Source organism: Hydra vulgaris, chromosome 10, assembly GCF_038396675.1.
Source record: "Hydra vulgaris chromosome 10, alternate assembly HydraT2T_AEP".
Lineage (NCBI taxonomy): Eukaryota > Metazoa > Cnidaria > Hydrozoa > Anthoathecata > Hydridae > Hydra > Hydra vulgaris.
The window spans coordinates 40,874,303-40,887,500 of NC_088929.1; the positions used below are offsets into that span (position 1 = coordinate 40,874,303).

At 28.9% G+C, this 13,198-nt stretch overlaps 1 protein-coding gene across 6 annotated transcripts in view; it reads left to right on the plus strand.

The window, feature by feature from the left end:
- The window catches only part of LOC100212232 (MFS-type transporter SLC18B1), a 57,334-nt gene that overhangs the window by 41,786 nt on the left and 2,350 nt on the right, over positions 1–13,198 (plus strand). For all 6 annotated transcript variants that reach the window (XM_065808018.1, XM_065808019.1, XM_065808017.1 and 3 more), the window contains 4 exons: positions 4,076–4,150; positions 5,184–5,250; positions 6,961–6,987; positions 7,135–7,184. In XM_065808018.1, the coding sequence (XP_065664090.1) occupies positions 4,076–4,150; positions 5,184–5,250; positions 6,961–6,987; positions 7,135–7,184 (219 nt within the window). The remainder of the gene's footprint in view (positions 1–4,075; positions 4,151–5,183; positions 5,251–6,960; positions 6,988–7,134; positions 7,185–13,198) is intronic.

Genomic DNA, 13,198 nt, shown 5'->3' on the forward strand with positions numbered 1-13,198 from the left:
AAAAATTTATTAAAAAAAAAAGACAACTGCAACAGTTTAATGAGAATCTAAATCTTTAGTGATTAGAAGATTCAAGTGACAGAATTTTGCCACAAATTTTAAATTTGTCAAAGCATCCTATTTATTGTCAAGTAAGAAATCTTGTAACAAATTATGAGAAATATTTGAAGGGATTCCTATATAGCATAAAAATAATTTTTTAGTTAAATTTGAAGCTAATTTAATTAATAACTAATTGAATTTAGCATTAAAAAAAAATTAGTTTTGAGAATACATTTATGGTAAGAAAAATAAATATCAATTAAATTCATGATAATATTTTTTGACTAGCACAAACAGGCTCAAACTTAATTATTAAGAATTAATTTGTATGTTATATGTCAAAACTATTTTATGAATTTTTTATATTTTTAAAGTCTGCTATGATTTTTATGTTTGTTTATATAAAGAGTGATTATTGCAAAAAATTTTAATTATTTTGTCTATTTAATAATGTAAAAAAAGTGGTACAAGAATTTCAATTAGCAAAGTTATTAAAAAAAGAAAAGCTGTTTTAAATACACATCGTTTAATACTAAGAATGGAAAAGAACTAAAAATCATTGTATTTCATATTTTAATGAATAAATAAAAAATTAAAACTCTTATGTATATTAAGAATAAATTATTTTAAAAGACGTTTATAACTAATTAAACTGTGAAATATGTTTAAGGATTTAAAAGTATATCATAAGCAATCAAAAAAGCATGTGCATCACTATTTTAAGTGTTTTCCTTGTTCTCCTTTAGATGTTTCCAACCATGTGTTTATTTATATCAATCTTTTATCTCATACTTTATCTTTGAACTCACTCTATCATCTAAACTCTACTCACTCAAACCCTAAAGCAGACTGGGATTGTTGAGCTAATGTCTTTTCTCTTAATGCTTATTAATTTTTTTTCTCCTCGCGCCTACATAACCTCCTGCATCATAGCAGATATGGAATAGCAGATATTTTATTTCTTCTTATCAGTTCCAAGTCAACCCTCATTCTCCTCTATGGTTTTTACCTTCTTTTACAGAATAAATATAATAATAGCTATATCTAATCATAATCTTTTAAAATCATCTTTTTTTAAAGAAAAACTCTCTTGAGAACTAATACCTATTTATTATTAAAAGAAATCAATGTAAAAAGGTGCTATCTGATGTTAAGCTCTATTATTGCCAGTTTATTAAATCTAAAGACTTTAGGAACAGCGTCGTTAACAAAGGTAAGTCTAACATTCCAACACTAATTCATGGGACTGATCTTATTACCTCTCCCAAAGATAAGGCAGAACTATTTGCAAATAACTTCTTATTGGACTCTTAAATCTTGTTGCCATATTTTTGCTGCTTATCCAGGTAAACAGGTTAACCCATTGTTAAACAGGTTTATATATTGTTAAACAAGTTAGCTCATTGTTAGACAAATTACTCCAGCTTCTGTTGCTAAGTTCATTTTTCAATTAAACTCTTCTACAGATTGTGGTCCAGACAAAATTCTTGTCATAGTCTTACAAAATTTTTCTTCAGAACTCTCTACTCTAATGCTCTCTAAATTATTTAATAAGTGCTTGACTGAATCATGTTTTCCTGCCTGTTGAAAAAGGGCATCTGTGGTTCCAATTTTAAAAACTCTGGTGAACATTTTGACCTCTTTAACTATTGTCTGATCAGTTTTCTCTCTATTATTAGCAATGGTCTTTAACTCTTTGATCAACAAGTTTCTAACATCCTATTTTGAGTCAAATAACTTACTGTTAGACAATCAATATGCTTTTTGATCTTTTTTTTCTACGGCTGACTTGCTAGCTGCTGTGACTAAAAAGTTCTATCAAGCATTAGATAGAGGCAGTGAGGCAAGGTCAATAGCTTTTGAAAAATCTGAAGATTTTAATTAATTTTAGCAGTCTTCTTCATAAGCTAGCTCTACTTTTTTTATTATTATTATTTAATGTTGTTTGACTCCTCAAGGCCAAAAGGGCTACTATAGTAGAGAAGGCTACTTGATTTTCCAAAACACACACATTAAGAAACAAAGCTGCTGAGGGGAGAAAAAAGTTGAGTGCGGCTCTACCAGGGACGTAATGGGGATTGAACTCAGAAGTTCTTGCTTATGAGGCAAACGCTCTACTACTACAATACTACCTGATAACTTACATCTAAAGTGGTTCTATTTTCTAGCAACTCTGCTTTATTCTGCTGTGGTCACAAAAACCTTCTCATTTCAATCACTTAGAACAATCAGCCAATATTGAATCCGATCTATCAGAATGGCGCTTGCAGTAACTTGTGAATTTTAACTCCAGTAAAACTCAGTTATTTACTGCAAACAACTATATATGCAATACTGTCAACATTCCTATATTAATGAATAGCAACCAACTCTCTGAGTCCTACTGATCTCTCATTGATTTTGGAAACCATATATACAGTTGATTACAAAGTTCTGATTTCACTCTCCACCAATACAAATCTCTTTTGTCCAAGTATGGAATACTGTTTTTATATTTCGGCTGATTCTTCTAACAATGCTCTTTAATTTTTAGACAAGGTCCAAAAGTGCATTGTAAACGTAGTTGCTCTATCTTCCAAGCTTGGCCTCTCTTTCGTCATAAGATTGAATCTCTTTCTCTTTTCTACAAATACCATCATCGCTGGCCAAACATGTTATCATCTCTTGTTCCTTTTATCCTTTTACTTTATCTGTCCCTGCATGCTCTAAAAACCTTTATTCGCCTACCCGCACTTCAACCCTTTGGAACTTTCTCCCATCTATATGTTTTCCTGATTCTTACAACATAAAACTTTTCAAGTCTATTTTCAACTGTTTCCTTGCTCTTTAACTCTATTCTTTGTTTTCTATTAACTTCCAACTTAATAGTGGTTGCTTGCAGCCTTAAGTGAATGAGATTTAAAAAAAATAATTTAAGAAAATATAATTTGTTATTAAAACTTGTTTGAACTACTGTTGAAACCAACATTTTAAAAAAAAAGAAAAGAAACAAATAAATAAACTAATAAAATTAAAAGAAAACTACAAAAATTTTATTGTCAGCAGAAAAAAAAGATTTGTTTGACAGCACTACATCTGATTGCAAAACAGAGAGATGGCAAGATAATTTAAAACAGCCCTATAAATCTATGCAAAATACAAGTTGTATATATAAGCATGTGTTTTTTTTGTATAGAAAAATGATTTTTTTTGAAAAAAAAAAATTTCTTTTCTGTTTTTTCATTGTGCTTAATAGAACTCGAGAGCAATTTATGTTATTTTCTTCTTAGATTATCTAGAGAGCAACTAGATTGTTAGTAGTAATTAGCAGAAAAATAGATTGGGAAACATATTTTAATTAAACATATTTTGGTAAACATATTTTGGGAAGGATATTGTTAATGAAAATAATTTCTGTGCTCTTCTAAAAGATATCACAAAATTTACTATGGAAAGGACTCAGTCAAGAACATGATGTTGGCGACAAATAGATTGTGGTTTCTTTATAGTAAAGCATCTTTGCAACTGACTGACAATCTTATTTCTTCTACCAGTATTTACATTTGTAGTGCCTGTTACAATCACTTTATACTCTTCCATAAATTGTATTTATCTAGCTGTTATACCTGATGATGGAGCCTTCCAGAAACAGATAGTGTCCAACAATTGGTGTCATAAAATAAAATTTGTGTTTTAAATACATGCATCCTACATGACGCATCAACTAAAAATAAAATGGGTACAACAGACACTGACATTAAAGTCAAATTTAGTGAGCAGCAACAACTCTAAAACCAAAAAAAGTTCTTTAATGTTTTTCATCTTATAATTTCTTGAATTTTTCATCAACTAGTATATATCTGCAAATACTCTCATTTCAGAGACAACACTAAAAGGTTTCTTGGGTATCTGTGATAGAGGTGTCCAATAAACTTTTTTTAGTCCAAAAACAAAGAATAGAATAGCTTGTGCTTTAGAAGAAATTGTAGCAATAATAGAGAATAATAATAATAAAGAATTGGTTTTGTATATATATATATACTCTTATATTTAGAAATGCTGGGATGAATGTTTCATCAGAAACAAGCGCTTTACTTTCTGGACTTTTTGTGGCTTTTATATCTCTTGGGTAATACTTTTTGTATTTTTTTAAGTTTCAGGAGTTTTAGTTAAAAAAGTAACTGATTTTTTCTTGTCTTTTCTTTGCTATTTCTTCTTTAATATTTTTAGTTTACTTTTGTTTTTGTTTTCTTTTTTTGATTTTTTAACATCATTTTAATATCATATTTTAATTTATTTACTTACATTTACTCCTTTTACTAAAATATTCTTAATACTTTTTTAAAACACTTTTCTACATTTTATATTATACATATTTAGTTAGGTTCTGATTGAAAAAAAGTTAAAGTTAGTTTTGGTGTCTGCATGTCTATGTCTATGCCTCAGTGTCTGAATCTGTTGCCACATTTAATTTCTTTAATTTTAGTGGTTATTATTTTTGTTATCTTAAATTTAATTGAGGTTCATGAGAATTGATATCTTCACTGAGAATTGATGTCCTCATTTAGTAAGTTTTCAATGTTGTGTGTAAACATGTCCAAAAGGGACTTGGATGTCACTATTAAAAAATGAACAATACAAAAAGTATTGCAAATGAGAACCTCCTATTCTTAGAGTTTTAGTTTTGTTCACTTTTTTACTCATTAAAATTGGCACAATAAATTAAGTAATGTAAGAAATAATAATACTTATTAGTTAGTAATATAGTTTTAAATATTATAATAAATATAAGTAAATTTTGTCATAAAATAATGGTTGTGAGAATAAAGTTTAGTAAATTTTGTTCAGTTTCTCATTTTATTTACTATTGATATTATTTTTTATAAATAATAATATAATTTATTATAAATATCTTGCTAATTCTTTATAATCTTTATTACCTCAACAGATAATTTCTTATAGAATTTCTTATTTATAAACTTGTATTAAATTTTCTATTTAATATTTTTTTATTTTGAATACAAACAAAAGTAATTCTCTTTTTCTTCATAATAAAGTTGAAAAAATGATCAAAAATTAATGCTGATAGTTGCAAACTACTTATAAATTACTTGTGAAGTTATTTAAAAAAAAATTTTAATATTAAATTAAACTTTTTTCAGAAATACAGTTGGACCTATTTTTGGAACGAACTTAACTGAGAAATATGGTTTCTCCTGGGCAACATCAGTAAGTTTAAACACCTTTAATACAGATTATAGTAATCTATTTATTACTAGTATATATAAACAATAATATTAAATTAACAGATAAAATAATATTAAATAACAGATAACAGTTTAAGCAATATCCAGAATATATTCTTTTTAAGACTAAATATATATAAATAAATATTTATATTCAAATCACTTCCATATTCCATCCCTTGCTTTAAAGTAGAAAAAAATAATTCAATATCAAAATCAAAAATGTTAATTTAGATTTTTTTTTTCAAAAAAAGTTAAAACATTTATGCGTATAAATTTTCTTAGCAAATCTTCTGCTTGATCCATTTTTCAATATTTAAGAACCTTTTTTTATATTTATTTATATTTTATATTATAATTTACAAAAATGTTCTTTTGTTTTTTAGAATAAAAAAGCAATAAATTTAAAAATAAAAAATTACACCTATGTTCATATCTAAAATTAAACTGTACTATGTAAGTTGTAAAAAAAAGATAAAAACTTAGTTGAGACACGCCTATAGTTGCATTTGATGAAATTGAAAAGGTTGCTCATCTTTAAAAAAAGTCTTTAGAAGCTCTAAACAAATAATTAACTTATTTTATGAGGAATGTCTGTAACAGTGTACTCATTATAACCAAGTGATAAATTGTTGATTGTTAGTTCTAAAGAATAGTTCTTTCTAATCTTTAGGAGATTTAATATGGTAATAACAAATCTCCTAAACATTATAAAGAATTATTAGAAGCATAATAATAATAGTATTTTTGCCTCATTTAGTTTGCCTCGATTAGTTTTAGTGACTTGTGACTAGACAGTATTAAATGATCTGCAAAAATTTGTATAATCAACCACTAAATATGGTGATCTATCTGTAAAAGAAAAATGTGTCATCAACCACTAAATATGGTGATCTATCTGTAAAAGAAAAATAAAGAAAAATAAGAATTTAAACACAATATCCACTTCAAAATGAAAAATTAAAAGTTAAATTTATAAATCAAAATCATATTGCTTTGTTTTAAAATAAAATGGAACATAGTCTATCAAATATGTTGGTATTGGTAGGAAGAATTGTATTATGGAAGGAAAGAGGAGTTGTATTATAGTTGGGGGAGAAGTTGTATTATGGTAGAAAGAGGATTTGTATTATCTTGATCTAAAATATCTTGATCTACAAAACAGGTTAATGCTAAGAAGGGTTATACGTTATTTAAAAGTTCCTTTCAATAACTTTTATATTTAAATTATAAAATGGCATTATGGAAACCTGCCTAAACCATACACATGTTGAATTGTGGGCGTTAAAAATTAAAAAAAAGTTTAAAAAAATTAAATATAAAATTTTATACATACAAATTGTTTCGGTTAATTAAATTTCCAACAAAATAGATTATTGAAAAAATTTTAGAGAGATATTTTTAGCTATTTTAAAGTTGCTTGTGCCATCGACTGAAGACTGGTTATTTAAGACATAAGTAATTAACATCTGTTATTTGTGATATTGCAATAAACACATTTTACTTATAATATCACATTAAACATCTGTTAGGAATAGCATCACATTAAATATCTGTTACAAAAAGCATCACATTAATATCTGTTGTTTATTACATCTCATTAAACAAATAACTTACTGTTATTTATGAAATCACATTGATGGTTTTAAGTTTTGTTTACAGTCACAATAAAAAAATTTTTCAAATTTTTTAGATCATGTCTTTCATTATATTTGGTGTGGTAAGTTATTAAAAGTTAAATTGTTGTTTCTATTATTAGTTTAATTGATTTTTTTAAATTATTTTTTTCAGAATATACTTTAATGTCTTTCGATTTCTGTTCAATGATTTTAATTATTTTATTCAGTTTTTAAATTATTTTATTTAGATGATAATCTTGACGTTGGGTACGCTAATTGAGAACAGAATAAATAAAAGGTTCAGTTATTCTATTGTGAGATTATGTAAAACGCAGGTTCACTATTGTGAGATTATGTAAAATGCTATTTAATTTAGCGATGAATATAAAAGTCTTACAAATTGGAGCTATTTAAAAACTTTGTTTCCAAATCTTGAAAACTTCATTTTGAAATAAGCTTCAAATAAAATTTTCAAAATTTTAAATCGCTCACTGGTAATATCCTAACCCCATAATAGTAATTCTGCTAATAAAACAAGGCTATGAACTTGCAAGTGTGAGTTAAAGTTGACAAAATATTTTTATTGAAATAAAAAGTTCATAGTTTTTTAATATGATTTATCTACCGCTCTTGCTAAATTCATTAGTTCAACGTTAAGTTACCATAAATTGAAGACCATTTTCAGAGACATTTTTTAGTCATGACCTTATAGTAGTGAAATCTTTGCATGTTGTTTAAGCAATGAATTTAAGGTAAGGAAACAAACTTGTAACTTTACTACTGTTGAGTCATATCTCTTGCCAAGTTCACCAGACCTACCTGCTCTTTGCGAGACTAATTTGAATTCAGCTGTTTCATCTTGTGATTTTAGTCTTAATGGTTATCTTCCTTTAATTCATGAAGATTCCAATAGTCACATGCTTGGCTTGGGCACTTGCATTCATAAGAATTCACCCATTTGTTAGGTTTGAATCTACTATACTTTTATGTGCTTTCATTTAGCACCACTTAACTCTATCACCTTCCCCTTATATTTCTATATTACTCTCCTTAATCTCAATACTCTTTTGAGTCACTGACACTAGAACCTTAATTTTCTAGTGTCAGTGACTCTGCAGGTGCAGAAGCTCACAACTTTTGCTCAACGTTCCATTTTCTTTTTTTCAGACAACCTAAGTGACTTTTTCTACTTGACTTATGTCCTGTTTATGATCCTAGCTATTGCTCAGTTTCTTCACTTTCACATTAAGTGTTTATCACAGTTTGGTTTCTCTAAAACTATTATCTAATAAAAAGGTTTTGTCTAATGCCAAAGCCCGTTATTTCCAGGTTGTTTTTGTTTCTTTTTCAATCTATCTTTTGTCTTTCAACCTATATTTACTCACCCGTAAGTTACTCTATGTGCGTTTTTGTTCTGTTTAAATCTCTGATGCAGTGTGAGCTCAGTAACTATCTAGTAACTCCGACTATAAAACCCATGCTCACATTAGTCTATAGTATTTCGTTAGATATAATGTTTTTCCTAATTCGTTTCCAAAATATCATGCCTAATGTTTTAAAGTGCTGTTTACAGGAAGTATCTCCTTTTAATTACTTCAGGTCAGGTCAGGTTCAGGATCATCACTATCTCTCTGCTGCTAGTATCATGTCCCCCAGTACTACCTGCCCCATGCCCTGCTGCCTTGTAGGGTTTACTATTTAAGGCAAAGGTTAGGAGAAACAAACCCCGAACTAAAAAATACCCTGTCTTGAGCCTTATGGTTGAGTAAAAATTACAGATGGTATCTCAATAAAAATACTCATCTTGGGCATATGTTTACTGCATCCAGCTACTGTCTTCTAGCTGGATGTAGCATCTATGGTCTGCAAAGCAACCTTCTATTAGTTGAATCTTATCTCTTCCAAAAAATAACAGACTTGCTTTTTCTTAGTGAGACATTTAAATTCTGTAATTTTTCAGTTTTCAATGTTGGTATTATCCTTTGATTCACAAAGACTCCAACAGTCACATGCTTGGCTCGGGGTATACATATAAATCAACTCACCTATTTGTCGTGAAATAAGATTTGAATCCTTTGACTATTCTTTTATGTGTTTCCTTAGCACCTTTTCACTCTATCACCTTTCTCTTTTTTCTTTATTTTTCTCCTTCTTTCCAAGGCTGTACTCTTTTAGATGTAGATTCTGGTCAAATTAACCATGCCCTTTCACTTTATCTCTCTGTCAGTATTGTTATTATTAGTGACTTTAGTGCTTATTACACTGAATGGCTTAAATCTAAAGCCACTGATCCATCTAGAACTGATGCCTATAAGTTTTGCATTTCTCAATCTTTTACTCAGATAGCTAATTTGTGGCTCATTTTCCTAACAACCCTAATCATTTACCTTCACTCCTTGATATATGTCTGTTCTCTAGGTCCAGTTTGTGTTCAGTTTCTCCTTTTTCGACCCTTAAATGTTTTTGACCATGCAATGGTCTCTATAAATTTTTTATCTTGTACTTTTTTTTCGGACTTACCTTTTCATCTTACTACTTACTACTACCCAAAAGTTTACTGGGTTACTGGGACCTATGTCTTTTCTTTCTCAGCTAATAAAAGGGCTTCCTATGTAACCTTCTAGATTTAGGTAAGAATGGAAGCTTTTATTTTTTTATCGTCTGTTTTAAGTCAAGCTTCATTCCACTTGATGGTTTTCACATTCTTGTGCAACTGCAAAATCTAATCGTAATCCTTTTTTTTATCATCTTTTTGTTTTCTCTGTTCACTAAACCTTTTATCTTATTTTAAAAGTTAGGCTCTAGAGACTTTTGGAAAGATTTTAACAGCTTTATTAAAAGCTTTATTAACAAAGCAAGGTCTAAGATTCCACCGCTCTTTTATGGAACTGATTTTATTGCCTCTACCAAGAATAAGGCTGAACTATTTGCAAAGAACTTTTCTTCTAATTCTAATCTTAAATCTTATGTCCATTCTCTTCCTTCCATTCCAACTGAACAGGTTAACCCATTGTTAGACATTTAAATTACTTTAGTTTCTATTGATAAAGTACATCTCAATTAAACTTTTCAATAGCTTGTGGTCCAGACCATTCCTGTCTCAGTCTTACAAAATGTGGTCTCCAGAACTCTCTTCATATCTCTCTAAATTATTTAATAAGTGCTTGACTGAGTCTTCTTTTCCTGCCTGCTGGAAAATGGCACCTATTGCTTCAATTTTTAAAAACTCTAGAGAACATTCTGACCCCCCTAATTATTGTCTGATAAGTCTTCTTTCTATTATTAGAAAGGTCTTTAAGTCTTTGATCAACAAATTTTTCACATTGTATCTTGATTCAAATAACTTACTGTCAGACAATCAATACTGTTTTCATTCCTCTCAGTTACGAGAATCCAATTGGATCATCGTAATAGCACTGTAGTATTTGGCCAAAAGATAGTGAAACCTAGAAAAAAAATTTTATAGAGACATTATATATCACTTGAAAGATAATTTTATCTTTCAAATGATATATGTCTCCATTAAATTTCTAATCGTTTTAATGGTGTATCTTGTCACTTTTTTGGAGTTGAGCAAAAAAAATTGCGGATCAAAATGTGAATGTAAAAAAAATTAAATAAATATGAAACAGTGTTTTAAGATATCATAGCTTTGTTATTAAAAAAAAGTGTAATTCAATTGCCATGATGTTATTGAATGAATGAAAAAAAGGAGTTAAATATTTCTGAAAGCTTAAGTGTTCATTTTATTATAAAAAGAATTTCTTCTTGAAATTATAGCTATCAGGAAAATAATTTAAAAAATACTTAGATTTATTGATGTATTTGAAACCGCTGTGAGTTAAATATTGAATTAGATATAAAAAAAACTATTTTTGTTTATAGTTGACTGTCTTTATTTAAAGAAAAAATAATAATGGAAGGTGAAATTCAATCTGACATATCAAATGGAGGAACGGTGTGTGTTAAATGCGGAGAAGGTGTAAGAATACATGATCCTATGTATCATTAGGGTCGAAGTATTCTGATTATAGCGATAAAAAACATCCCCTGACTGCTATTATAGAGCATGATGTTAAGCTTAATTTAGATTTTAGTTGATAAGCTCAAACTGTACAAAAGAACAAAGGTAAACACTTATATCCATTTATACTGTAAGAATTTTTTTTAATCGCTCTCGAAAAAGATCAATGAAAATCCAGACAGAGCGTATTACTAGAGCCAAAATAGAACTATTAGATTTTAAAACACAGTGTTTTTATTGTGGCGGTGATTGTATCAATGACAGAAAAAATCCGAATCGCAACAAATTTGAAGAAGTACATACAAAAAAATCTGCCATACGTTCTTCCACTATCGAAATATGCCGCAATAGAGAAGAGCAACTTGCTAAAACTATAGAAGCACGTTTAATCAATGTGAATGATTTAGTAGCAGCAGAAGGCAGATATCATGTATCATGTAGAGCCAGCTTCAAGAACCCTTTACCAAAATACTCGACATCTGGACATTTTTATATTAAATGATGTTATTTTGTTACTTGCAGTAACAAAATGACATCATTTAATACTATGTGTGGTTTGTAAGAAAGAGACATCGAGTTGTAAACATTGTCAGAATTTCATTCGAAAATTATGTCAATCAATTATGACGTTTATTTAATAAAAATGACCAAAATCAAATTAAAGAAAATGTACGGTGAGTCTTTACGCTTTGTCAAAAGAGAAGGCAGAAGCAATATAATTTAGTGTTTGAAACATTTTATGTGAAAAATGGTATCAAAAAAAAAGTACAAATGTAAACGAGGAGATAGAGAGCGTGTTGTTTTAACAGCTGCAAAACTTTTGAAAAATGTCATAAAGAATCATGACCACAATTCCAACGCATATCCTTCCAAAGAAAACATCCTAAACATTGAAGGAACCCATGTACCTCAGTTATTCATGTACCTCAGTTATTCATGTACCTTAATTATTAAAAACATTTATTAATGAACTAGTTCAAGCACCTTTAAAACAGGTTTCAATATCACAAGCTTTATTTTTTGGAACATATCCCAGGTCTATTATGCCATTTTATTTTTGGGACTAAGTGTTGCTGTCGATAACTGACTTTCATCAAAATGGCTGAACATACTGCTATCAAAATTGGGATTTACGTTAGTTATGACGAGGTAAGTTTCATTTCATTGAAGTGCTGATATGTATAGTATTTACTTGTATAATAGTAAAGATGTGTATTATTTATTTTTATTCGAATCCCCAGAATCCAAACAATACCAATGTTTATGTAATTTTTTTAAGGTTATCCGCTTCAAACAGAACGTTATAAAGCATGGTACTATCAACAAGATCATCTCCGGAGAGGGAACCTATTTTCTTCAATTTGTAGCTGACAACGCAGACTATGATATTGCTACTGTTGATGGAAAAAGTACGCACCATGGATTGGGTCAATTGCAATTGCAAATGGAAAATTCACAGACTTTTCGTTTAAAAGAAATAAAATTGTAAGAGATAAAAAGGAACTATGGTCAAATATCAAGTCAAACAATGGGATAATGATTAGGCAGTACTACATACCTGACATACCTTAATTAACAAAAACAATATTCTAACCAGTCATTCAAGTTTGTTATGCATACTACAATTTAAAAAAATATTTACACGCTACTAATTTGACAGCCCTATATTCACTACTTTGCTTCATCATTGATCACTCCAAAAAAGTGAATGTTACAATGCCATTCATAACATTTGATCAGCCGCTTTACATAAAAGCATACGAAATAGTCTCCAAAAAAAAACTTGGATATATTTGTTCGTCTTGGAGGTTTCCATCAACTTATGAGTTTTCTAGGTTCAATTGGATGGAAGAAAGTGGTTTGAGAAGCGCTCTCGAAACAGTCTATGCCCCTTTAACAGTAGGACACATGCAATCAGGAAAAGAATTTTCACGCGCTATACGAGGCCATTTTTTATGTGCATCAGCAATAAATTCATTGATATTAAAGAATTTTTTCGATGATTTGAATGACAGTGAGCAAAAAAATATTTTAGAAATGTATGGTTCAAAGAACCCTTGTGTTAAAGAAAATAATGATCTGGCGGTTATATTGCTAAACTGGTTTACAAAGAAAAAAGATTATCTTTCATTAAACTCACGAACATCATCTTTATGGTTACATTATGTACAATACGTAACTGTGGTCCAAGAGTTTATTAGAGCAGAGAGAACAAGTAACTGGTCATTACATATTTCTGCAACAAATATGTAATGACCAGTTACTTGTTCTCTCTGCTCTATCTTCAT